The following is a 25,764-nucleotide window of genomic DNA, read 5'->3' as shown; positions in this document are numbered from 1 at the left end:
ACGCCGGAAACATTCTACATATGCCCAAAACGAATATGTTCTGAGATATGAACAGGAGTCCCTGCAGGTCATTACAGCAGAATGTCAGGTCCACGATTTCGCCGTGCTGGCTGACCTTTAACTCGGGGTGACGTCACCTGGTTGTCAGGCGGAGGAGGCGCAGCTGAGCATTGCCGTTACATTACAGCAATGGAAGGAACTTTCTGTAACATCATGATACAAATACTTACTAATGATGGACATGGAGCCAGGCGCACAGGTTACCAATAACATCCCGGCAGATCATATAGGTGGTACTTGCAGAAAATAAAGAGCAGGCAAAAGGAGACAGCGACTCCACAAAACAAAAATTATTAGCAGGTAAGATGTTCTTTTGAGATATGCAATTGGGTTAGGGGGGTATTCGGTTTTCTTTGCGGTAAATGTGTATTTAAGTGTAATAAAGATATTTCTTGTCGCTGTTGTTTTGTGATGTTTACGTTACAGTGATCGTTTTGACAATGCACTGTAGTTACCCAGCCGTCATGTTTGGTCAAAGCGAAAAGCGAAAGGGCCTGCACGTTTAACGTCAAGGGCTTGTAATATAATAATTAAGTATTCATTTTTAATTTGCTACTACACCGGTACATGTTGGGACATTAATAAAAACGCCACAATATGCGTTTTATTTCACAATTCAAACAGTGACATCAACAATTCGAATTTTGCACTTCACAGCAGAACCATATTTACAGACATCTGTAGCCTACACAGAGGTAGGACAGTACTTTTCAAATACACATTGGCTTCTGCACAAATTGAGTGAAATAACTAGGTGATATTTGAAAACTAGTTTTTGTTTAAGATTTTTTTTTTTTTTTTTTTTTTTTTTAAATCCTAGAATAATATGTTTTGATGATGCCTTGGTGTGAAATAATTATTTATTCCCATGCAAATATAACAATATAGTTGTTAATGTGACCAGCTTTATTGTGAGTGTAAGGGAATTATTGTAACTATTATAGTGTGTTGTGTTTTAAAGAAATTTGACCTTTACAACTGTTTTTATAGTTTTGTTTTATATATGCACATCGCTTTAAGATTTCTTGACACACCGATCGCTTTTAAAAGTCTGTTTATGTTGTAATATAAAACATGTTTTTTAGTTTTTTTTTTTTTTTTTTTCTGTGTCCTAGGAGGGCACATGTCAAGTGCTTGGAGATACTAGTCTGGTTTCAGAGCCTGACACAGAGAGCCAAGCTGCTAACTGTGCTCCAGAGCGAGCTATAGCCCCAGCCATAGAGTCACAAAGCACCAAATCCCATTATACTATGTCCCGGGATCCTCAGCCCCAAGGTGAGCTTGCCAAGCCTTCAGAAGTGGAGCCAGCTGAAGCGCTCAAGATCCAGACTCGAGACAACACTAATCCACCCGGCTCTCACCAAAGCAAACTGAATAATCACACTGACTCTTCAGCTAATGCACAAAGCCAACCGCAGACAGCACCTGAGCAGGTGGGTGGGACACCTTTTATTCTAAATGTGGCATTTTTTAAACTGAAGTTCTATTTTAAATTATTATTAGTAAGATTTTTTTAAAAGCCTTATCAAAAACCTATAAAATAAAATAAAATAAAATAAACAACACCATGTTTTTAAATCACTAAATAGGACTGTCGCTTCACAGAAATACAGTACACAGAGCGAGCTATAGCCCCAGCCATAGAGTCACAAAGCTGTAAATCCCATTATACTATGTCCCGGGATCCTCAGCCATGGTGAGCTTGCCAAGCCTTCAGAAGTGGTGCCAGCTGAAGAAGATCCAGTTTCGAGACAACACTGTACCAAAGCAAACTAATAATCACACTGACTCTTCAGCTAATGCACAAAGCCAACCGCAGACAGCACCTGAGCAGGTGGGTGGGACACCTTTTATTCTAAATGTGGCATTTTTTAAACTGAAGTTCTATTTTAAATGTTTTAAAAAACTTATCAAAAACCTAAAAATAAGTGCCACTGTGATTTTTTTTTTTAAGACTAGCATTGTTAGATGTTTGAATACTGTAAACTAAATGGTGTTGAGTCATGTTTTAATAAAACTAGTGCCACGTGTCCAGCTATGTATAAGTTAGGTTTCTGGACTGTAGTAACAGTGCCCAAAGTGCCCAAAGTACTGTACACTGTTGTAGGACGGAGGTAAGTTTTTTTTTTTTTTTTTTTTTTTTTTTTTTTTTTTTTTTTTTTTTTGAATTGAACTGTACTACCCTGTATAAAACTATTAAGAAAAGCATTTAGGGATGGGCAGAGATTTTCTTTATTGTCTTTCTTTTTGTTGTTGTTTTGTTCGGTGCATATGTCGGTCATGACCAAGAAATCCATTGTTGCAAATGTGCTAAAAAAAAAAAAATGATTGTACGCTGGAATAATGCATCTCTTTGTGATACAATGGGTGTTTCATTACAAAGCAACCCTGTTTTGTGCTCAGTACATTTTTTTTAAGGCTGAAAGAGGACTGTTTTAGAGCTGAAGAATATCACTGTTTCATCTTTAGAATTATTATTCATCTCTGTGGATAACCTACAATCGTTTTCCTTGAGGTATGTTTAAATGTGGCTGTGTGTGTGTGTACAGATAGGGTGTCGAAAGTAAACTGAATGAGTTTCCTTGTGCAGTAGAACCTCAGATTTACAAACATCTCAAGATTGGAGAAAAATCAGTTTTCAGTGGTTTCAGTAAATGTGTACACCTGCTGTCTACACCTTCAATCTGGTCAATAATACAAGGATACAGCACAGTGATGCAATCCTCTTATTGTTATGTGTCTAAAGTCTTTAACTCATCACTATAAAGGGGAAAAGGTTACATTTAAGTTTAATTGTAGCAAAAATATATATTTAAACATCCAGGCAAACATGGGTTAGCATACTGCTTGTTTTTATTATTTTAAGCAAAATGCATGCATGCAACAGCTTGCTCAGTCATTCTGCCTCCTTTGGCTTGAAGCAAAAACCTGTGCTTTGTTTAAAACTAAAATGTTCCTAGTAGAAATACCCATGCTTTGAAATCTGCCTCACCTTTGTCTGGATACATTTTTTGCCTTCATGACCAGCACTCTGTTTATAGGAGTGCCTGTCTGGTTCCATTGCACGCATGTTTGAGTGATTTGCTTACTTGTGGCTGAAAGTGGGGTGTCTGGTTGACCAGTCAGCTCGTAGGTTTGGTGTTCGACAACTCTGAGGTTCTGCTGTATTTAGATGGTGAGACGGATGAGATAAGAGAGGGAGCAATTTCCAAACGAAATCGCAGATGATTTGATTTTTAATATAATGTAATACATACAAAGGAAGCGCTATTAATACCGTTAGTATTTCATTTATTATTTTCAAAGTACCTTTTAGTAGATCAAATACTAGAAATTGCTACAAAATTCTGCCGAGCTTCGGTTTGCAACGTTTATACCCGCTTAGTCATACTCTTAATCGTGCTCTACATGACACTGACATGTTTACAGATTTCTACAGGGATGGAAGTAAGGCTCCCATTGCATAGCAGTTTGATCCAGTCCTGGTTTTGCTATGTCTAATAAGACACACCTGAGCTTGTTATCCATACAGTGTGTCTCATCAAGCTTGTGTTAAAACCTGGGATGGGTGAAGCTGCTGTGCAATTGTTTCCATCCCTGCTTCTATTCCTGTATTAATTATTACATGTACAGTGCAATAGACTGTATATGGAAATGTTATTAATGAACTCTATTGTAATTGGTGCCATTCCTAGTATTCTGTTATATTCCACAGCAAACCAGACATATTTGCTGAATCAACACGTGTGTTTCTGCTTGTTTTGCCATGGTGTTGGTGAACTCCTGATAAAGTCATCCCTGCTTATTGGGAACATTTTTGCTCAGTCCCATTAAAGTTCTATTAAGAGTTTAGAGTTGGTTTTATTGTAGCGTTTTTGAAAGAAACTTGATCAGTTTTACAGAATGGGAGTGAATGCATTGCTGGAGTCATGGAACAATGTCTGCAGTATCATGGCTTTCCTGTGTTCAGGACTGCCAAGAACACAAAAAGAGAAACCACACTTGCCAACATTATTATAAGTCATATAAAAAAACCTATTATAATAAAGATTTTATTTTAAATGTATTAAAGATGAAATACAATATGCAGGGACAGCTGTATTAAAATGTGGGAATGCACACTCCCCTCCCTGTTTGAAATGGTTAAACCTAGCAATCAAAACACTTCCTTCTTAATAGCTGCTGGAAAGTAGGTTAATGCTGGACAGTACTTGATGCCCTAGTTGCTTTGATGTCACATGAGGGAGATAAAGTCCTGGTATGTTTGATAACATGCTCTCACCTGTTTAACAGCAGCCTGAGTTTCTGCATCTTAAGGGCATTGCTTTCAAAGATCAACTGATGATAAATTCAGTACTGGGAATCGCCTATATCGGGATCTTCTGCAATATTTGGTACTTGGTGGTGCCCACAGTTGCAGTACATTGTTACAAGTTTGTTAAAATTAAATTTATTTTAATTTTTTTAAAGTATACTTTAATGTGATCTGCCATCTCTTTCTGTCTATTATCCTAATAATTATGTTCAGTATGATTCTTTATTGTTGTTTCTGCTTTGATCATCGTTTGCTAACTCTTCCAGAATGCTTCTGAAAAGTCTCTGCAAGGCTGATTGGGAGAAATGGGGTTTGGGGGCGTCAGTACACAAATGCAACGCTGTAATGCAGACAATGAGCTACTGTGACAGCAGAAATAGCAACAGAGTCATGCAGAATACACTAATAGAATATTATGGTAGTAAGAATTTAAATGTAAGAGAAATTAAGATGATAAAAAGTAGGCCTGTCTCATTAAAGAAAACTTTTTATGCACATATTTTTCCTGTTACATACATGAAGCTTGGACCTCCGCAGTACTTTTGTATCTAGGGTGCACCTATATGACGTGTGGCCATACAGAATGCTAATGCAGATCCTTACGTAGAATACAGTGGGGGCGGGGTCATGTTATTTCATCACAATGGTAACCAATGACAAAACAGCATTTAAAAGGCTTAAATTTGGCAGATTATTTTTTTGTTTATTTTGAAATCCAGGTATAGGACTTTTTTTTGTATTTGTTCAGGTGACAAAGATGTCTGCAGGGAACCAGGCTGAAGCCTCTCCGTCTTCCACCAGCTCTTTTGAAATCATTGACATGGACACCGTGCCGTCCCAGTATGAACCTGTCCAGCCCCACTGGTTCTATTGCAAGCGGGCAGACTCCAAAGACACCTGGCTGCCGTTCAGCAGGGCAGATTCTCAGAAGCTCGAGGAAGCTTATAACTCCGGTAAGCAGCTTGTGAGGTCCAGCTGAGGATCAATCACTTAGAGGCTTGCAGTTAAGAGGTTGAGCTGAATGTTTCAACAATAGAAATAGGGTTGAGAACACTGAAAATCTTTTTCAGAGATATGAAGTATGCAGGGTTCTTGTCAGCCGGTTTTAACATTTTCGGTGCCTTTTCAGTTTTTTAATTTACCAATGACCAGACTTCTCATCTTTTAATATGTTGTTAAACATAAAGGTTTAGAAATACTAAAATAAACTGTAAAATTCAGTTTTTTCACTATAGGTTGTTGTCTCGTGTCTTGAAACGTTATGGCTAAGATAAACTAAAACAAATGTTATAAACAGCATTAAACAAAGGAAAATGTCCTTTTATGGGAATCTTGTATCAATTGAAAAGGTTTCATTAATTATAGGACCTTGATGCATTGCAAGTCACTGTAACTGAACATAGCGTAGAGTAAATACAAAAGGGAAATATAAAGAAGGCTTTTACTTCTTCATAGAAAATGTATCTTGACACTTGAAACAGTCAACAGTTTAAGGGAAGGATTAATCTCTTAGACATAGATTCACAGTTTTAATTATTGCCCACTTATTCAGTCCTCGACAGTTTTTAATTATAAGCCTCAACGCCTGTTGTATACCAGTACTCCTTTATGCAATGACAGTGTTCTGTTGTTCAGGGGAAGACCCGAAGAGTATAGTCGTTGCCACAGAGGGGGAGCGGTATGATGTGCATCTGGCAGAGAGGATGCAGTACCCGGTCTACTGGGAGCAGGCAGCTACGGAGGTCAGGAGGTGCAGCTGGTTCTATAAAGGAGACAAAGATAGCAAGTTCCTCCCCTACCCTGAGGACTTCAGTGAGCAGTTAGAGGTGAGCGACACAGATTCGAAACGAATACCATCACACAGTGATGTTCAAAATATGCTGTAGCAGAGTAGCTGGAATTAAAGGAGACAGAGATTATAATCTCAGTATGAATTCTGGTTGAGCAGTAATGTTTATTGCTGGACAGGAGGTGTACATGATCGCAGTGACACTAGATGAGTGGAAGAAGAAGCTGGAGTTTCCTACAGGAGAGACAGTTATTCTGCACAACCCAAAGGTAGGCTTTATTGAGATTGCAGAGCCTGGGGTAAATGAAGGTGCCCTGTCGAGCCATTATGCATATCTAGAGTAGCGCTTGTTCAATTGGGGTGAAACTTAGGTTTTGACATTCTCTAGCTATTGTGAGGATCAGTATATGGAGGCATCTGCGGTCAGACTTGCATTTTTACATGTGCATGATGTTACTGTGTACTTCTTCATGTTACTGTTGGCTCTAATTTATATTTGCATAGCAGGGCATGAATGTCAAAAGGCATACAATACATTACTGACCATTCAGATCAGAGCACAATGTTCTGTATAAATGTCCTGTGGTGTGGATATCTGTTAGCTGTGGTGTCTGGTGGCTGATACACACAGTTCCTCTCTATTACCATTGCTGTATTAACCTTGATGGTTCCTGGTTTGTTTCAGCTGATAATGCAATACCAGCCGATTGGGCTGCAGGAAGATTGGGTGTCTTCTCCCCCAGAGCAGACTCGTCCCAGGACCGTGAAGCGGGGGATTGAGAACATTGCTGTCGAAATCCCTGAAGGTGAGAGCCACCTTAACAGATTCTTAACAGATTTCGAGTCGGCACCACAAGTGTCCTGGGTCAGCATATGTGAAACATTTGGAGTAAATGAGCCTGCAGGCTTACTGTCATGTAGAATCCATATCCCTGGTGTAGTGGAGGCGGCCAGTAGTTAGGCACGCACTCACGCATATGTGATCGAACTTGGTATGGTCATTCTTTAGCAAACGTTCTAATTTATATAAAAATCTAAGTCATTGTATAATTGTTTGTATATTATAAGAGTAGGTCAAATATTGCATTTCTTAATACGTACATGGTCTTCTGTAAACCCTTTACAAGGAGTTTATCCTAGTTGTTTTTCTTTTAAAAGGAGAACCTGAACAAGTGGACCACTTAGTCTTCATGGTTCATGGAATCGGGCCAGCCTGTGATCTTCGTTTTAGAAGCATCATTCAGTGTGGTACGTATCGTCTTTCTCGTATGATTTCTATTCAAGCTGCACCCGCTCTGACACCCACAAGTCCTGGTTAAACGTTTAACAGTTGCAGGAAGGCAGTTATCAGGTCTGACACATTTTAGATCAATTGAATAGACCCCTTTTTCTCCCTGCAGTGAATGACTTCCGGAGTGCATCTCTCAGCCTGCTGCAAACACACTTCAGGAAAGCGCACGAAGAGGAGCTGGTCGGCCGGGTGGAGTTCCTCCCTGTCAACTGGCACAGCGCCCTTCACGGGGATGCCACAGGAGTCGACAGGTACAAAACCGCCCCTTTAGCGGTTCATCTTCCTGCCAACTCCTGCCACAGGAGGGCTTGACCTTTGCATTTCAGCAAACTAGAAAAGTGTCCCCAAGTACGATTCCAGTCAAAGCCATTTAATATCACATTGAAATGTCCTGATCAAAAGATGCCACCCTTAATATCACTCACATGTATTGGTCGTACAACAGATGTCCTTCATTTCATTTGGCTGATCAATATTTAGAAACATGTAATTTCCTGTATCAAAATGTGCATGCATGTAAAATAGCTGAATACAACACTGCAGTGTTACAGTTTACAGATGCATATGTTTTTTGTATTGCATTGTGGTGTGCATGTACAGTATAGTAGACAGGACTGAGCCAAAGAAATGATGTATTATGTGTTACTGTCGTGATCAATGCAGTACCTAGTACTATATAATCTAAGGGTGGGGTGGAGGGTGATAGTCTGTCTTTACTTTTTTAGCGCAAGTTAAGAGTATCAGAATCTTGGGTAAGTTGTAATGAAACTTACTCTGGGTATACTGGGTAAAAAGCTCTGGTTTTCATGCTTGTCTCTTTAACACTGCAGTGACATTCAAAGGATAACGCTGCCTAGCATCAGCAGACTGCGACACTTCACCAATGACACACTGCTGGACCTGTTCTTCTATAATAGCCCCACCTACGCCCAGACCATCGTGGACACGGTCTCCTCGGAGGTGAACCGCCTCCACAGCCTCTTCCTCCAGAGGAACCCGCAATTCAAAGGGGCCGTGTCTGTGGCAGGGCACAGCCTAGGTCAGTAACAGGACCTACATCTAAGGACAAAAGTTTTGCACCACCTAGATTTTTTAGTTAAATTTAATTAAAAAAAAAAAAAAAAAAAAAAGTATATATATACAGCTCTGGAAAAAATTGAGACCACTGCAAAATGATCAGTTTCTCTGGTTTTACTATTTATAGGTATGTGTTTGGGTAAAGTGAACATTTTTGTTTTATTCTATAAACTACTGACAATATTTCTCCCAAATTCCAAATAAAAATATTGTCATTTAGAGCATTTATTTGCAGAAAATGACAACTGGTCAAAATAACAAAAAAGATGCAGTGTTGTCAGACCTCGAATAATGCAAAGAAAATAAGTTCAGATTCATTTTTAAACAACACAATACTAATGTTTTAACTTAGGAAGAGTTCAGAAATCAATATTTGTGGAATAACCCTGATTTTCAAGCACAGCTTTCATGCATCTTGGCGTGCTCTCCACCAGTCTTTCACATTGATGTTGGGTGACTTTATGCCACTCCTGGCGCAAAAATTCAAGCAGCTCGGCTTTGTTTGATGGCTTGTGACCATCCATCTTCCTCTTGATCACATTCCAGAGGTTTTCAATGGGGTTCAGGTCTGGAGATTGGGCTGGCCATGACAGGGTCTTGATCTGGTGGTCCTCCATCCACACCTTGACTGACCTGGCTGTGTGGCATGGAGCATTGTCCTGCTGGAAAAACCAATCCTCAGAGTTGGGGAACATTGTCAGAGCAGAAGGAAGCAAGTTTTCTTCCAGGACAACCTTGTACTTGGCTTGATTCATGCACCCTTCACAAAGACAAATCTGCCCGATTCCAGCCTTGCTGAAGCACCCCCAGATGAGTCCAGTTTTCAGCTTTGCCCAACACTTGGTCATCTGATGGTTAGACGGAGACCTGGAGAGGCCTACAAGCCACAGTGTCTCGCACCCACTGTGAAATGTGGTGGAGGATCGGTGATGATCTGGGGGTGCTTCAGCAAGGCTGGAATCGGGCAGCTTTGGCATGAATCAAGCCAAGTACAAGGTTGTCCTGGAAGAAAACTTGCTTCCTTCTGCTCTGATAATGTTCCCCAACTCTGAGGATTGGTTTTTCCAGCAGGACAATGCTCCGTGCCACACAGCCAGGTCAGTCAAGGTGTGGATGGAGGACCACCAGATCAAGACCCTGTCATGGCCAGCCCAATCTCCAGACCTGAACCCCATTGAATACCTCTGGAATGTGATCAAGAGGAAGATGGATGGTCACAAGCCATCAAACAAAGCCGAGCTGCTTGAATTTTTGCGCCAGGAGTGGCATAAGGTCACCCAACATCAATGTGAAAGACTGGTGGAGAGCACGCCAAGATGCATGAAAGCTGTGCTTGAAAATCAGGGTTATTCCACAAATATTGATTTCTGAAGTCTTCCTAAGTTAAAACATTAGTATTGTGTTGTTTAAAAATGAATCTGAACTTATTTTCTTTGCATTATTCGAGGTCTGACAACACTGCATCTTTTTTGTTATTTTGACCAGTTGTCATTTTCTGCAAATAAATGTTTTTTATTTGGAATTTGGGAGAAATGTTGTCAGTAGTTTATAGAATAAAACAAAAATGGTCATTTTACCCAAACACATACCTATAAATAGTAAAACCAGAGAAACTGATAATTTTGCAGTGGTCTCTTAATTTTTTCCAGAGCTGTATATATATGTGTATATATATATTATACTCACATGTCCGACCCTGTAAAATTTTGGTGCCAGTGACGATTAAACGCATGTGACGCATATCTGATTATTTCAATTTGGCCTGTCCCAACCCTTGTCTGTTTTTCAGGGAACACAAAAAAAAATACATATCTGAAAGGATTGTGTTTTAAAATAAGTAGGCTTCCATTTAGATGTACTGTATTGGTTTTGTGGTACAGTACTATATTTTCAACAGAATAAGTATTTTAATTCAGAATGGTATGATTCTGAAAATATCACTTGCCAAAACTATGGTGACGACACGTTAACTGTAATACAGAACATACTTTTAAATCTGGTACGTATTGTAGCGGTAGTAAAATTTCCAGCAAAATTAAATCTAAATGTTATCCATGCACAGAATTGCGTAAAACGTAGAAGGCAAAACCAAAAGATAAAAAAACAAAAAACAAAAAACAAACAGTTTCCAGAATTAAAACGGTATCCAGTTAGTATTCAAAATTGCAGAATATAGTGCTTGAAAGGGCTTAGTGTCACAGTGCACTTGCAAATGAAAATGCACAAAAGCAACTAAAGATCACAGATAAAAAATAAAAATAATAATAATACATCACAGTATCTAGAACTGCTTAATGATTAACTGTTACATTACCCTAGCTTGTCTCGTTCACTTTGTTTTGGCTGCATTTTCATTAGGTGAAACTGGAGGAAGCGCTGTGAAACTGCACGATATAAGACAGACTGATTTGGCAATAGAGTTTTGGGTTTTTTTTTGTCTTGCACTTTTTGTGACACTGCACTGGAAATACCATCTCAACTTGATTAGAGGTGGCCACCGAACACTTAAACATACAGCAGAAGTTATGAAGAGTTTTAGATTCAGGCTGTCTGTACATCCGTCCTTCTGTAAGTCTCACTTTTTTACATTATGTTATTTGAGCTGATCTTGTACTGGGGGACATACGAAATAGATATGTCACACTGCCTTGGAATCCCATTTCAGGAAACCTTGCATTGCCGTTTCATAGTATATGATAGATACTTTGTACATTTGAGTTGATATACTTCCTGGTCATCAACTTCTATGTCGTTGTGACAGGATGGTCGAGCAGCGGCGACCCCAGACCAGGGAGTTGACACAGACACCCCAGTATTGCGGGTTGAAACGCTGCTGCGTATTTTTATTACATTACAAAATAAATAAGACAGGCAAAAACACAGCTTGCAGAGCCAAAGTAAAAAGTTCAAACAAAACAAAACCAGAACACAAACGCTGACACCAACAAGTACCATGTTGGTCCTTCCAGCACGAGTAGCAATTGTTCATTTCTTTTACAATTTCTCTCTCCTTTGCTCTCTCTCTCTCTCTCTCTCTCTCTCTCTCTCTCTCTCCTTCTCCCTTAACACCCACTCAGTTCAGCCAAATGCTGCAGGTTTTTATACATGTGGCCATCTCCAGATTAGCAGTAAATTAATCAATCTGGAGTTGGCCACATTCTGCATGAAACTTTTACTACGCGTGGTGGACAGTGAATTTGTCTAATTAATTAGCTGCCGACCACGCGTTCTCACGAGATGTAGTCTGGCACAGACGAACTACAAACATCGCCTCTGTCAAATCACATCAAACTATAACAAATTGATACAACATATCGTATTTTTAAACCCCAAACAATACATTCAAATCAGAACAGTGAACTGTTCTTTTAAATAAGCACCAACCCAGACCCCTGATGTAGTTTGTTTGGTGTTTGTTTGCCACCCCTTCTACAATTCAACCCCAAAATCCAGCAATGTTATCTGCAATACAGTATGCATTCCAGCTAGATTTAGAATAGCGGGGTTCCTGAAAAATATAATGTTACACATCTCCAAGTGCTGCTACAGCTGTGTAAATAACGGACCTGTTATTTTTCTTTTCATTGTTAACAGCGTGACAGCTTTTTACACTTATAAATTTAAAGTGTGTTTGGCTTTTGTGTTCTGTACGACATCATGGGTCGTGATTGCTGTGTTATCTGTTTGGCAATGTGGGCAATAATCCTTACAGTGTCAGCTGTAATAACAGTTGAGCAACACATGGGGACGGATAACGCTATATTTTTTGGAACCCTGCTGCTTACTCTTTAAAGCCTGCTACTGTACAAATATAACAATGCAATGTATAACTTTGTTTTTCCCTTCTAGGTTCTCTGATCCTCTTTGACCTTCTAACTAACCAAAAGTGTACTCAAGACATTAGTAGCACTGAAGAGGTAAGAAATAACACCCTTTTCACATCTGTAATTCATTATGCAGGGAGCTTATTTCAGGGTCAATGAAAATACATTTAGAAGCTCCAGTGTGCCATCTAGCTGCCTGTGACTGGCGTTGCAAAATGTTGTATTTCTCCATATGTATATCACACTTACTTGTGCTTTTATGTAAAACTGCTTATTAAGTTGTAATGAAACTTTACCACAAGTAATTGAGCGCATCACATTCTGGGGGATCTGAAGGAACTCAGACAGCCTGTCAGGCCACCTGTGTGTGTGTCACAGTAGCATTAATCCAGTTGTGAAGAAATGTTTGTATTCTTTAGCAAGTTACTGAGAGTTTCATTATGTAGGGATCTGTCTGTGTGCGTCTGCCACTGTGTGTGCACGCTGTGGATGTAGGTCATTAGCGTATACCTTCAAGGTTGTTCATTGACATGCTTGTTTTTGTATTTCTCAGGTGAAAGTAAGAAGTGCCTCTCTCAGAGAAGAAGCTCAAAGCCTTGATGAAGCTCTTCAGAAGATGGGGCTGTCGGAGTATATCAGTGTATTCAGAAAAGAGCAGCTGGACATGGAGTCCCTGGTAGGGGTCCTTTGTGTTAAATAAACCCATGTTTGGTGGCTATGAACCATACTTTCAAAGTGTTTACAGCAGTCATTTTAATTAACTTCAAGCTGAAAATATAATGTACAAAAGTGAGAAACGAACAACTTGGGAGCGATTTAAGATCCCTTCAGTTAAATCTGTTAGATTAGCTAGATGTTTGATACTAGTTTATAGTCTAGGTATTTTTCTTCTTTAAAAAAAAAAAACAGGAGTTAATTAAAGACTGGAATAAATGCTTTGAGAATACAGTCCTGCATGCGTATATGTCATGACTCCATAGCAATACCCTGGGCAGATATTTTAGAACCATATCCAGTCATGTTGTCTATTAACCAACATACGTTAATGCCAGTGTTAATATGTTGAAGGGATGTGAGGTTTTAGAAATAACCTGGTGTTCAACTGTAATTTCTATCCCCTCTGCAACTGTGAATTAGTACCGGTAAGTGGAAGATCTGTTTATAAAATACCAATTGCAGAGGAAAGAGAAAGTACTACTGCACACTCCTGGTGGTCATTTTTCAGGACCACCTCACTGCCAAGTCTTTACAGAAACAGACCCAGTGGTTAAAAAAATGACTGTTCAGGAAGTTAGTAAACAACCAAAAAGACGTGATAACGGACACGCATAATATTACATTTAAAAGGTCAGGAAATACCTGCTAAATATAAGGAATTGCATGTGTAGATGAAATAAAATATTATTTTTCATCTTCTTGCTGGTTAAACGGTCCTTGTATAGCACTGTATCTTGAGAAATGAAGCTCAACAGAGAGGCATTCTCCAAGAGAAGTATTCTAACGCAGCAGGGGGGCATGCATTGAGAAACGAGACTTTGCTCTGTGCTGAAGGGTTTCATCCACCTGTGCGTTTTCTGTATCCCAGGCCTTGTGTTCAGAGAGTGATTTAAAGGAAATTGGAGTTCCTCTAGGACCCAGAAAGAAAATCCTCAGCTTTATGAAGAAAAGAGCTCTTCAGCAGGTACAGTGTTGGTGGGCGTCCTGTGGTAGGAGATTTCTATACCAGGGTTTTGTGCTTGGGCTCTTTTGGGGGTGGTCAGCCAGTCAAAATGTGTCTCTGATTTGATTTCAAAATAATTTTCTAGTGCATTGATCACTCAAGTAAACAGAACTTTAAAATACTGTAATTACCCTTTAGTATGTGAAACCAGTCATTTTATTTTTTTGAACCCTGATCTGTACTGTAAAATATTGTAAGACTTGTGATGTACAAGTACACAAGTATATAACTTGAATTCCTATCACTCCCCCTCAAAAAAAAAAAAAATGCATTAAATGGTATTCTGTATCTGTATAGAGTATTTAATGCAATTTGTGGATGATATTGTTGGTACCTAAACCTGCCCAGAAACAGGTTTAGGTACCAACAGTTCCATCCACAAATTGCACAAATTAGGTACCAAGAATGTTCCAGCCCTATATACATGCATACATGCATGCATGCATGGCTGGAATAAAGTCCAAATGACTCATCTGTTAATTAGACACGTGATCTGCACATATGGGCATCAACAGGACCCCCTGCAGATGCATTTTATTGCATCATTATGTTTCCTATGATTTGTCAGAATGTCATATCGAAGAACAATTAGCACATTAATACATTCAACAATTAACACATTAATACATTGTCCTCCCTTTCCTTCCCCTGCAGGAGAGCAGTGTAAAAGCCCAGCTGCAGAGAGACGGTCTCCAGGGACCCAGAGTAGAGTGTGGCTCCCTGGAGTCTGAGGTGCTCAGCACAGGGGGGAACCCCCCCATCCTGAGACCCCTCTCCAGCAGCAGTGTCAGCCCAGTGGACTACGAGTACTTTGATGTGGGGATCGGACAGGTAACCAACTCGTCTGGGTCAGGCTGGACTGCTCCAACAGAACTGGCTGCTAGTCTTCATCCCTGGACCATTTAATGATGTTTGTGCTAATACTGTAATGTAGAATTTAAATGTCGGGTCACCATTTTTAGCTCATTTTTCCAATTGTTTCATTCACCAAACCCCAAGAAACAGATTTTACCAAGCCACTAAACCCTGGAAGTAAGGTACAGTCTGGGAAATCTCTGACAAGCTCAAAATGACGACTGGCAAAGAATTGCCGTGTTCCATTTGGTTTTAGCTAGTTGATTCGACTTGCACATTTCATCCAAAATATAGGAATTAAGGTTTCAGTTCTCTTTATTTTTACAATCTACTTTTTTAAAATGCCTAATTTGAGTGATCAAGTTTGTTAAATTATGCAAGACATATTTTTTGGAACAGCGTGTTTATCAGGCAGCAGCTTAAAAATCACAGGGTATTTGAACTGGTCTGTGTTTCAATATCCCAGTTTGTGCTGTGAGCATTAATGACATCAATATATTGTTTAGTGCCCCCAGTATAAGTGGATTAAAGACTCCAATGCTACCAATGGTGGTTTCCATCTAGAATTGATGTTAATAATTAAAAACAACACAATCAGCTGAAATTAAAACACTTTCAATTTCACCTTCATCCACTGTATCACTACCTTAACCAGTGCAAAACATCCCAAGTCGATCTAATTTATTCTCCAATCCTGAGGAGCTCCCTAAGAGCTTGTGGAATGGGACTCGGCCAAGCCGCACAGCTAATAGTCTTCCTGTTTTTGTTCCTTGCCTACCTGGAAAAGCTGAACTTGGGAACTGGCACAGGGCAGGTTGGTGCAGTGTGTGGCAATGGTTCTTATCTGCAACTTTGGACCCTCCCCACCTTCTGTCTGCTTTGTCTATGAGGAGAGGCCATTCATTTCTGTGGTGCTCATAACAACCACCATTATTCTTAGAATGTGTTGTTGTTTGTGTCCCGATATTTTGAAGCAAAAACTGATTATTAATAATGAAATAAATCATTCAATGTGCTATTTTGGAAAGAAGAATATGTACCAGGAAACATGTATTTTCAGTTACAAAATGGCACCACCCTAGATGACAGAAAGCCTTTGAATGCCTTCGTCCATTCCTGTTTCACTTCCTAGATCATTTCATCTTAGCAGTGTCTTTGTGAATACAAATACGTGTGTGCTTCTTTTGGTTTGTGCGGGTTTCAAAATACTGCCCTTTGTTTCCTTCCATAGAAATGCCATATACCAAGGCATGGGCCTTTCTTTAATGTTTGTGCTATACTGTTCTTTTCCAAATACAAGCCAATATACAATATACTGCAACATGCAGAATCATGTGGTACAGAGCCAAACTGCCATATTTTTATATTGTATTCATTATTTTCTTGTAATTCTATACCAGTGTATATTCTATTACACTTTAGATTATAATGATTAACAGTAGCCTCATCCTAGTGCCCCAGGAACTGCCTGGGTACCATGAAGGAAACCATCGGTAGTGTTAGAAAACTTTGGTTATCACTCCTGGGGGGGGGGAAAGGGTTGTAGCCTTGCAATAATACATCCAATATATTTCCTAATAAAAGCATTAGGAAAGTATGGATTAGGAGTAAAGACAGGAAAACGGCTGAAGATGAATCTTGAGTGAGTTACTGCTTAACACATTGGACCAACAACTATATATTCTGTGAGCATACAGGCATTCTTCATTTTAAAATTCTGAAATGTTAATGTCTTGCCGAGACCGAAACAAGAATGGTGCTTTAACGTCACATCCATTATAAGGACCAAATTAGCATTGGTGACCCAAGTTCAAATCTAGCTCCAGTCACAAGATTGGTTTAAGTGGTTTGGTGGTCTCAGCCAAGCCCCCAGTTAACCAACTACCACACAGTTCGACACAAATCCAGCCCCCTGCTTGAGAGCAGCCCAGGTCTAAATGGTGGCTGAGAGTGGTGTCCCTCGTTTCACTGCCTGTCAGTACCTACAAAGTGTTGCAAAACAGTGTACTAATTATAAATGATTTTTGTAAGGGTTATCAAATGGTGCTTATGCTACAGTGTTACAAAAACCAGTGTGTTTGTTTGTATTTCTTTGCTTTCTGCAGGTTTCTATCAGTTACCCCCAACTGGCCTTCGAACCTCAGACCTTCTTTGCCTTTGGCTCGCCCATTGGCATGTTCCTCACAGTGCGGGGGCTCAAGAGAATCGACCCCAACTACAAGTTCCCTACCTGCAAGAGCTTCTACAACATTTACCATCCTGTGAGTTGGGATAGGGTTTGTTGTGTTGACTTCAACAATACAATTGTAGCTGTCCCACCTCTTCGACCGCTAGACCCTTCTTGTTTGATTGCAGCCGCCAAGAGTATCAGATTTATCACAGATTTAAACCTGGTTTTGAGCAGATGTTGTAAGATAGTTTTGAAATCAGTGAAATATGAACTGGTTTCAATCTAGAGTCTTGTTAGCACCAGTTAGGATTAGCTGACAGAAATTGTTCTCTCCAAGTATCTTCAACGGAAGTGACACAAAGAGCGTTTATATCTGAGCTGTTGAGGGTTGTCGGGCATCAAGCCTCCCAAACGCTTGTGGTAATCCCAAGATCGCCATCGATAGGAGGCTAGTGCAATCCAGGGTGATTTCCCCAGTGTTGTGAAATACTCAAGCTGTAGCCTATCCCGGCAGGGTACTGGTTGATCAAATCACCCCCTAACCAAGTAGATTTGCATCTCGTCTAGTTCCTTCATCAGTGTAATCATCTACTTTTATATATTTCGCATTTGAAAATCTATGACCTCAAGCAATCTGTGCTTCAGATTGTTGGGTCATCCTTTTTAAAAATAGGTATTGGGTCAAATAGATATCCATCGTTACTTTATTTTTCTGTTTGCATCCCCCCATGAAGTTTGACCCAGTGGCCTACAGGATTGAGCCGATGATTGTCTCTGACATGGAGATCGAACCCATGCTGATACCGCATCACAAAGGCAGGAAAAGAATGCACCTTGGTGAGAACCTTTACCAGCATAGCTATATTTGGCCCGGTAAAAATAATTAATAAATGATTACCTGAAATCGATTCTACTCTGCACGAAGTCAACATTCTGTTAATTCCATGCAAAAATATATTTACAGGGGGTCCCCGAGTGGCTAATCCAGTTAAAGTGCTGCCACTGGGAGCGCAGGAAGAGTCATGCAGCTTGTTATCGTCTGGGCGCCAGTTATTGTCCGGGCTGTGTAAAGAGGCCGGACTTTTCTGGGGACTCTGAAGGGGGCGTCACGATTAGACGGGAATCAAAATACATTTGCATGATTATTGTGTTATCCTGCACAGCTCTTGTAAATTGTGATTCAAATTTATATAATTCCTCCATTAAAGCAGCAACAGTCAAATCTACTTTTGGCTACAGCCAAGTCTTATAAACCCAGAGGTGCAACACTTGAGCAGTTTAAAAATAAATAAATAAATAAATAAATTGAATCCAATATTTTACTCTCAATATTTGCAGAGCTGAAGGAAAGCCTGACTCGTATGAGCACAGACTTGAAGAACAACGTGATGGGCTCTTTGCGTACAGCCTGGCAGTCCTTCACCCGGCTCCCCATCCCTGCACTGCCCCCACAGGCGGAGGGAGAAACAACAGCAGAGATCCAACCCCTGGAAAAAGGTAGGAGAACTATTATTTTCACTTTTATACCTGATTATCAGTGGGACCAAAGATATTCATATATGTATGCAGACTTCTACAAACTAGATAGTGAAATATGTAATCTTTAACAGTGACAGTGTGTGCCTGTGTAGTCCACTATTGTAATAATTTGACAAACTTTTCACAAAACAACCAGAAACGTGAAACTTCAAATTGATTTCGTTTGGGGCCACAGTTAGGATTGGTGGCAGTCTCTCCAACTCATGCTGATTGTGGATGTAGCTAATGAATGTCTACTGCGAAGGACGCAAGAGGCTTTTTCTTTTCTGACTGCAGAAGACGAATGCATAGACTGAACGTGAAGGGTATAAATATACTGTCAGGGAAGTAATTTATAAATAGCAATTATAGAAAAACGGGATGCATACAGTTGATCTTTGGCTTTTGTGTAATGTCCTTTTGCAGACTGGAGTGTATACTGGAGAGGGAACTGTCTGTAGCCACAGTTTGGTATTGGAACGAGACGAGATTAAGTTTTTCAGACTGGTTTCATGGTGCAGGTGGAAATGTGACTGTTAAAGTCGTGTACAACCAAGATTGACAAGTGGTTCTCTTGCAAGTTTTTAAATGGCTCTACCTTTAAAAGGTGATTTGTTGGGGCTATTTTGTACTTGCTAAATTTAAAAATCCTGATTTATTTATTTATTTATTTATTTATTTCAATAGCACTAAAAATATATATATAAAAAAAGTGTGAAGCATATGTGAATATATTTTGGTGCCAGTGTATGCATGAGATCTCTAGCTGCATGAGTAACTTATTGGACAGCTGCTGTTTCAGCATCTAACAGAATGTTTTTGGTGGCTCTTTTTGTCATGCAGCAGAAAGGGTTAAAGTGAAAAAGTCTCAGTTTTGGAAAAATGTACTGGACTGGCCTAAAATAATGCTTTTTAAATTCACCCAAGGTAAGCGAGGTGACAGACGAGGTAAAGGTTAGTGACGCTGGCTTAATGGTTGAAGTGCTGCTTTTGATTTCTGGAAGCTTTTTCTTTCCAGAATATTGCATTATAATGAGTTTCATTTTAACTGGATTGGCTTTTTAAAAGCATTTACCCTGTATTTTACTCCACATTTGTTTTTTTATAGGAGAAAAAAGCCTGTTCATTTTACAAAACTGGAACCAAACAAATAAACGCCATTGCTGATTTTAAAATACAAAAGTATCGTACAAAAACTAAATTTAACAAACATGAACAAATTCATGTTGTACCATTCCCACCATGTCCGTAATTCTTGTAGAAGAGTAATGCATTGATTTAAGAATCAAAATCATTGCAATATGAGTATATGTGTGTGTTAAAAATGACAGAGAATAATGATATTCACTGTAGGAGACACCTGACATTCGTGCAGCAGACTGTGGCATTATCCAAGTGTGTAAAAACTCACATAGGCTGTTGCGGAGCATAAACTATTATGTGATACATCAGACAAGGATACAAGGACATTGAAATGCATAGGTATCTTAGAAGCCATTGCTGTGGAGTTGGGTGTGAATGGTATGCATACTATATAAATTTAATATGAACTATACATAGATTCTGTGCAGTAGAGGTGAGAATAACAGGAAGTATTAGGCTATATATTTTCTATCAGTTATAGCTGAGGAGGTAAAGAAGTAATTTCTGATTGTTTGAGTACATTAACGCATCTAGTCTACAATGAGTTTGACACACAACATTATGGATCGTGAATGATGAATAACAGATCAGATCCGGCGAGCAATGGGCTTAAGTAATCTAAAGGTCTGTCAAGTTGTTTTTCCTCTACGTTTTCCTCTAGGTTTGCAGTTCTGAATTCTGTTTTATCAAATGAATTGACTTTCCTGATGAAATTAAACACTGCATGCACAGCTAGGATCCCACATCAGCCCTGATTTAACTAAAACCTTATGACGGCTATAGCTATAACCTAAAAAATGAGTAAAAGAACTCAGAACCACTCAGAACTTTAGATATAATGAAAGTGTGAGAGAAAGGTAACACAGGAATAATCATTTTTGATAATAATGATTTTTTTTTTTGGTTCTGACCTCTACTGTATTATTATTGTTAAACTGTGATAATGCCTAATCTCTTGTCACATACTGTATCTCATTTTTGAGTCATCATTTTTGCTTTAATTTGCAAAGTAAAATAGTTTTACCATTGCAGGTGTCAACATTCCATCGCATGCTACATTCTGTCTGTGGTAGATTATTTGAGTTAGCCTTCCATTCTAAAATAGAAAAAATATATATATATTCTGGCATTTGCCTTGCTGTCTTTTGCCACTGGGACCCCAGTTAGTATTGCAGGTTGAGAGAACTGGGTTTCTCCAGCTCGCTCTGATGGAATTACTTAGGGAGCATCCAGTCCAAAGAGGCAGGTGTGAAACCTCTAACCACTGAAAGAAAGAGTCGGATCTTTGAACTCTTTGTACATTGCACATGAATCAGAGGGAGATGTAGTTTGTTATCTTCACAGATTCTTACAGACTGGTTTAATGGTGCAGATTGAAATTATTATCAAAAATGAACATTGGGATTATCCAGTCTTCTTCAATTATACATCAGGGGGAATAGAAAAAAAAAATAAATACCTGTGCAACTGCACTGCACTTTATTCATTCAACGTGTACTTAGAACAAAATTATATCATTGCAAAAATAACTTTGGTAAATACATGTTGTTAAGGTCTACAGTCCCATCCCTGCAATCGCAGAATTGTGTATATGTACTGCATTGTAGCTACACTTTAACAACATATACAGATGAGCCTGCATTTTAAAGTGTCCATTTTAATTTTTTTTTTTTGGTCGTCTATAATTTATAGACTGCAAGATATCAATAAGAGATGCATAGCTTTTGTTTAAGTTCTACATCAGCAGCATTAGTCGCCTGTTGTCACCTAAAGCCTTTCTGTGTGGTTGATGTTTTGTAACAGGGTCTATTCAGTTGATCTAAGCAGCTATGGATATATAAACAATGACTGTTAAAGGGCCAGAGGTTATGAAGATCAAACCAACAGTGCATGTTATTCTCTTCAGTTGATCTTTAAAATATATGGAAAAAAAGGTTAATGTTTTAATCCTTTTAAATGATGCTTGTATTTAGATCTGCCGCTGTTAAGATCAGTTGAAGAGACCTTTTCATTGCTTCACTAACTTGTTTTCAAAAAGAATGCTGCCCTCTCTCACTGGCCATGTATAATTCAGCTGCCTTTTATCATCGACGCAGGCGATAGAACAGAAGAGCCCTACAGCCCCTCGAAGCAGGACGAAGAAGAGCATATAAAGATTGGGATGCTGAACGGAGGCCGGCGCATTGACTATGTCCTGCAAGAGAAACCCATCGAGAGTTTTAATGAGTATCTGTTTGCACTCCAGAGTCACCTCTGCTACTGGTAAGACTGGGACTCATCCTCTTTCATTGCTGTAGTGCACGTGGAAGTCAGTGATCTGCTTCTTCACTGCTAGCTGTGTTTACAGTCGTGTCAAGGGAAGACATATCTTGTTATTTTATTGCAACCAGCAATTTGTTACCCGACGGGGATGAAATTACATTTTTCCATATAGCTGGAGAACTGCTTATACAATAGTCCTGAAACTCAGAATACAATTATGTAGCATATGTTATCAGATTTGTCTGTCTGTCTGTCTGTACATCCAGCTTTCTGTATATCACAATTAAATGTTTGCATAAACATTTCATTGTCGTTTCGTATTCTATTCTGTACTGTTGATTTACATCATGATCATCAACTTATTCAATGTACAACGATAGCTCTACTTTTGAATGTGCAGCTGCGATGGGGATATATGTTATTGTCATTGTTTTATTTTGCTTTGCAGGGAATCTGAAGATACAGCTTTGCTAGTCCTCAAGGAGATCTACCAGGCCCTGGGAATCCGCTTGCAGAACCCTCAGCAATATTAATCTGAAAAATTGTGGATCTACTCACAGATTCCTGTATGGAGGAGCTACAGCAAAGAACTATCCTAATCAAAAGTCAGTTACACTGCATGAAGGAAACCCAAGGAGTCCAAATATTCATAGGTTCATTCATTACTTGGTTTCTCCATTATTTTGGCTGCTATTGCGGTAGATTACCGAAAAAGCACTTTGGCTCCATATTGCCAGTCCTTTGTTATTTTAATCCTATTCATGTGCGAGGGTCTTGCCTCTCCAAATTATCACTACACGGTATGTAACAAAAAAGAGTTGTCTTTTTAAACTTGTTCTGTTTCATTTTTTCTGTTTTCTGTGCTGCTGAAGTGGACTTCTGCATGACAACTATACTAACCTGCCAAAAAAAAAAAAAAATAAATAAACTACATTACCCACAATTCCGTCAACACCTATGATGACGTCCCATGCCTGCATCGACAACTGTGTTCGCATATTTTAAAAAGAAAAAAAGTACTGCCTTGATTTCTACTAGAGCTGGATAGTTGCATCGTGATTTCTGTGTAACATCATGTATGACCGCATACAGTAGTTTTTATACACATTTCTAAAGTTAGTCTGTTCTTTCCATCAACCAAAATAGTCTGGTTCCATTCTATTGGCGTGTTGTACACCCAGATTTCTCCAAAGACGTAGATGTAATGATTTAATGTAGCAATGATCCCACCTTTAATTGCTTTAGGGAATATGTGGGACAGGGTGGTTATGTGCACACTGTTCTGCAGAATTACAAATATAGTCCTCACTTTTGAGAAATGTTGTTCGTTGCATAGATATGGAAGCCAGCCTGACACCTAGCTCTCAATCTGATGTTTGTCTTTACTGTTGTGACTGAAACTGACTTGAAACAGGAAGATGCAGCTTTTATATATTACAAAATAATATATGCGTCTTTTACCACATCGCACCGATCACAGGTCTAGTGTTCTTTGCAAACCATGTAGTACATGCATCATAGCTTTTATATTTCATTAAAAAAGTAAATAATAAATCCTTCTAAATGTTAACCAGTTTAATAATACTGTATTTTCAATAGAAGAGCAATCCAAGCAACTGCCCTCTCAAAAGATGTTAGAACAAAAATGAATGGCTTCTCTTTTGCTTATTAAACTTAACCTTTACTGACATCGTTTACCTGCAATTGATCCATCGGCAGCAATCATGAAAGAAGGGTTTCTATAATCTGAACAGCGTTTGATTGTAGTTTACTACAGCCATCTTTCAACTCATTTGGAGTACTGTCTACAATCGACATTACGTTCAAAGAAAATTCTATGTTAGTCACCTAATACTGGGTAGGGCCACCGTTTACCGTGATCACAACCTTTTTGTGCAGAGAGGTAGACAGAGGATTGTGATGATGATTGCGTCCATCAATTTCATTCCAAAACGTACTTGATCAGATTGAAATCCTGGGATTACAGTGGCCAGGTGGATGGAGTCATTATTGTCTTGAAAGCACCCATCGCCGTCAGGGTGCAAGCACAGCAGTGTTGGGTGGATCTGCAATGATGCAATTGGGTCCACAGGTCCTAATATATAGACACTAGTCAAAATCTGCTAAGTATCTCTTGCCTGCAAACAATTGAACCAAAACGAAATCCTGATCATGCATGTCTCCTGCGATCCTCAAAACATGCAGCTGTAGATAATCTCAGTGTTGGGTGACTTGCAGTTGATTGTTCATGTGATAACCATGCATTTTCACCAGGATGTTCAGTTTAGTTTAAAAAACAAAGCTGAAGGTGACATTTAAACCTGCAGGTGCTACAGGCTCGTGGGAGGGCAGTGTTATGGACGGGTGCATCCCAATGTCAACTGGCAGCAGGATTGAGATGTGATCCATGACAGATTTTGAGTAGATATAAAAAAAGTCCCCATATGTATAGTTACGTTGTTCCCCTCTGAGTTTGATGCATTAGACATTTTCTATAAAATTTGCAAACAATATGCACACAAATAAATCTTTAATTTATGCGTTGCATCCTGAGCCATAACAGAGCTCTTGATTTCATTGTTTTATAACCTCATATTCTAGCCAGGAGCATCCTTTTTACGCCTAAAATGTGTCTTTCCACAAAGTTTGCAATTTGATTGAGTGTACAGAAAGCTGAACTGTGGAATAACACAGTAAATGGCCACCAATAAATTATACTCATACTAACCTCTACTACCCTAAGACCCTTTGGTTGCATTTCAAGACCGTGTTTACCTGAAAAGCTTGTATTTTTTTAAAATATGTCATTACACCACATGAAAAAATGTTTTATTGCTGAGGACAGTGACAAGTGGTTGTAAATGTGCACTTTATTGTATATTTTATTTAAATTAAACTTTTTTTTAAAGTTATTATTCTTTGTCATATTTACTTTATGTTGTGTATAATACAATAAACCTCAACAAAATTGTTTGAAGTTTGGCTGCTTTGTGTCTCCCTTTCCTTTTAAATGAATTGCATTCAGCACATCACAAGCCTTTTAAGAACTGCTTTGTAAGAATAAAGTCCAGTTTGGTTAAATCAAGTTTGCACTTCATGAAACTATTTAAAGTCATTTTTCAAATCACTCTTTAAACCAACAGAATGTTTATAAACACGCTTAAAAAATACATTCCTAAAGAAAAAATCCTTAGACAGTCCTTAAAATAGTTCTGTGATAGTTCTTATGCCACAAGCTTCTTTGGACGGGAGAGAACACCAAACTCAAAAGCAGACCAGGGAAATTAAGGACCATTATCTTGTCATACTTTAAGTAATCACATCGGCCAGGATAACTTCTAATTGGGGAAGATGGTGGCTGCAGTGGTTTGTGACCGGCATTATTAACACAATAACCAAAACATGCTCTATTATATGTGTAAGCTATACTGCAGTACCAGTACAGTTCTGGGCAGGGGTGAAATTCTGTTGTTACTTATCAGTAAGTGTATCGGGACTTATTTTAATGTCTGACTTATTTCATCTGCTTTTCATCCAACGCGGATGCATTTATCTTCTTTATCACAAAGTTTCTCAAATGCACTTTCAATCGGGGCAGTTCATGCTGCTTGCATTCTGTTTCTGTCAAGAGTATACAGCTGCTGAACGAAGGCTCCCACAGCGTAGCTCCCACAGGGTAGCTCGCAGGGTAGTGCTGCGTGTGCAACTCCTAATTTAAGTAGGCTTCATTAACCCTGAAC

General features: G+C 39.0%; 1 protein-coding gene across 6 annotated transcripts; it reads left to right on the top strand.

The window, feature by feature from the left end:
* The first annotated feature begins 1,212 nt into the window (after positions 1 to 1,212).
* LOC121303130 (phospholipase DDHD2-like) lies at positions 1,213 to 24,977 on the top strand. Of its 6 annotated transcripts, none has more exons than XM_041233613.1 (19): positions 1,213 to 1,493; positions 5,124 to 5,328; positions 6,011 to 6,201; positions 6,344 to 6,433; positions 6,850 to 6,970; positions 7,323 to 7,412; positions 7,565 to 7,706; positions 8,286 to 8,494; positions 12,382 to 12,449; positions 12,910 to 13,032; positions 13,942 to 14,037; positions 14,731 to 14,907; positions 15,719 to 15,745; positions 17,037 to 17,192; positions 17,836 to 17,938; positions 18,440 to 18,598; positions 19,463 to 19,546; positions 21,859 to 22,024; positions 22,473 to 24,977. In XM_041233613.1, the coding sequence occupies exons 1-19, from the start codon at positions 1,311 to 1,313 to the stop codon at positions 22,555 to 22,557; spliced, it is 2,475 nt and encodes an 824-aa protein (XP_041089547.1). In that variant the 5' UTR covers positions 1,213 to 1,310; the 3' UTR covers positions 22,558 to 24,977. The 6 variants fall into 6 exon arrangements, with proteins under 6 accessions (XP_041089547.1, XP_041089548.1, XP_041089550.1 ...); XM_041233618.1 differs by lacking the exon at positions 1,213 to 1,493 and adding an exon at positions 1,828 to 1,894; XM_041233619.1 differs by lacking the exon at positions 1,213 to 1,493 and adding an exon at positions 2,448 to 2,575.
* The last annotated feature ends 787 nt before the right edge of the window (positions 24,978 to 25,764 follow it).

The sequence above is a fragment of the Polyodon spathula genome, chromosome 31 (assembly GCF_017654505.1).
Source record: "Polyodon spathula isolate WHYD16114869_AA chromosome 31, ASM1765450v1, whole genome shotgun sequence".
Taxonomy (NCBI): Eukaryota; Metazoa; Chordata; class Actinopteri; order Acipenseriformes; family Polyodontidae; genus Polyodon; species Polyodon spathula.
The sequence above is the reverse complement of the archived record's forward strand: the minus strand, read 5'-3'. Positions and strand labels throughout refer to the sequence as shown.

Excerpts from the sequence above, each read along its gene's own strand:
- LOC121303130 (XM_041233613.1), top strand. The coding sequence starts at position 1,311 with ATGTCCCGGGATCCTCAGCCCCAAGGTGAGCTTGCCAAGCCTTCAGAA. Across the intron at positions 1,494-5,123 it reads CGCAGACAGCACCTGAGCAG|GTGACAAAGATGTCTGCAGG; the intron begins GTGGGTGGGACA and ends GTATTTGTTCAG. Across the intron at positions 7,707-8,285 it reads GATGCCACAGGAGTCGACAG|TGACATTCAAAGGATAACGC; the intron begins GTACAAAACCGC and ends TTAACACTGCAG.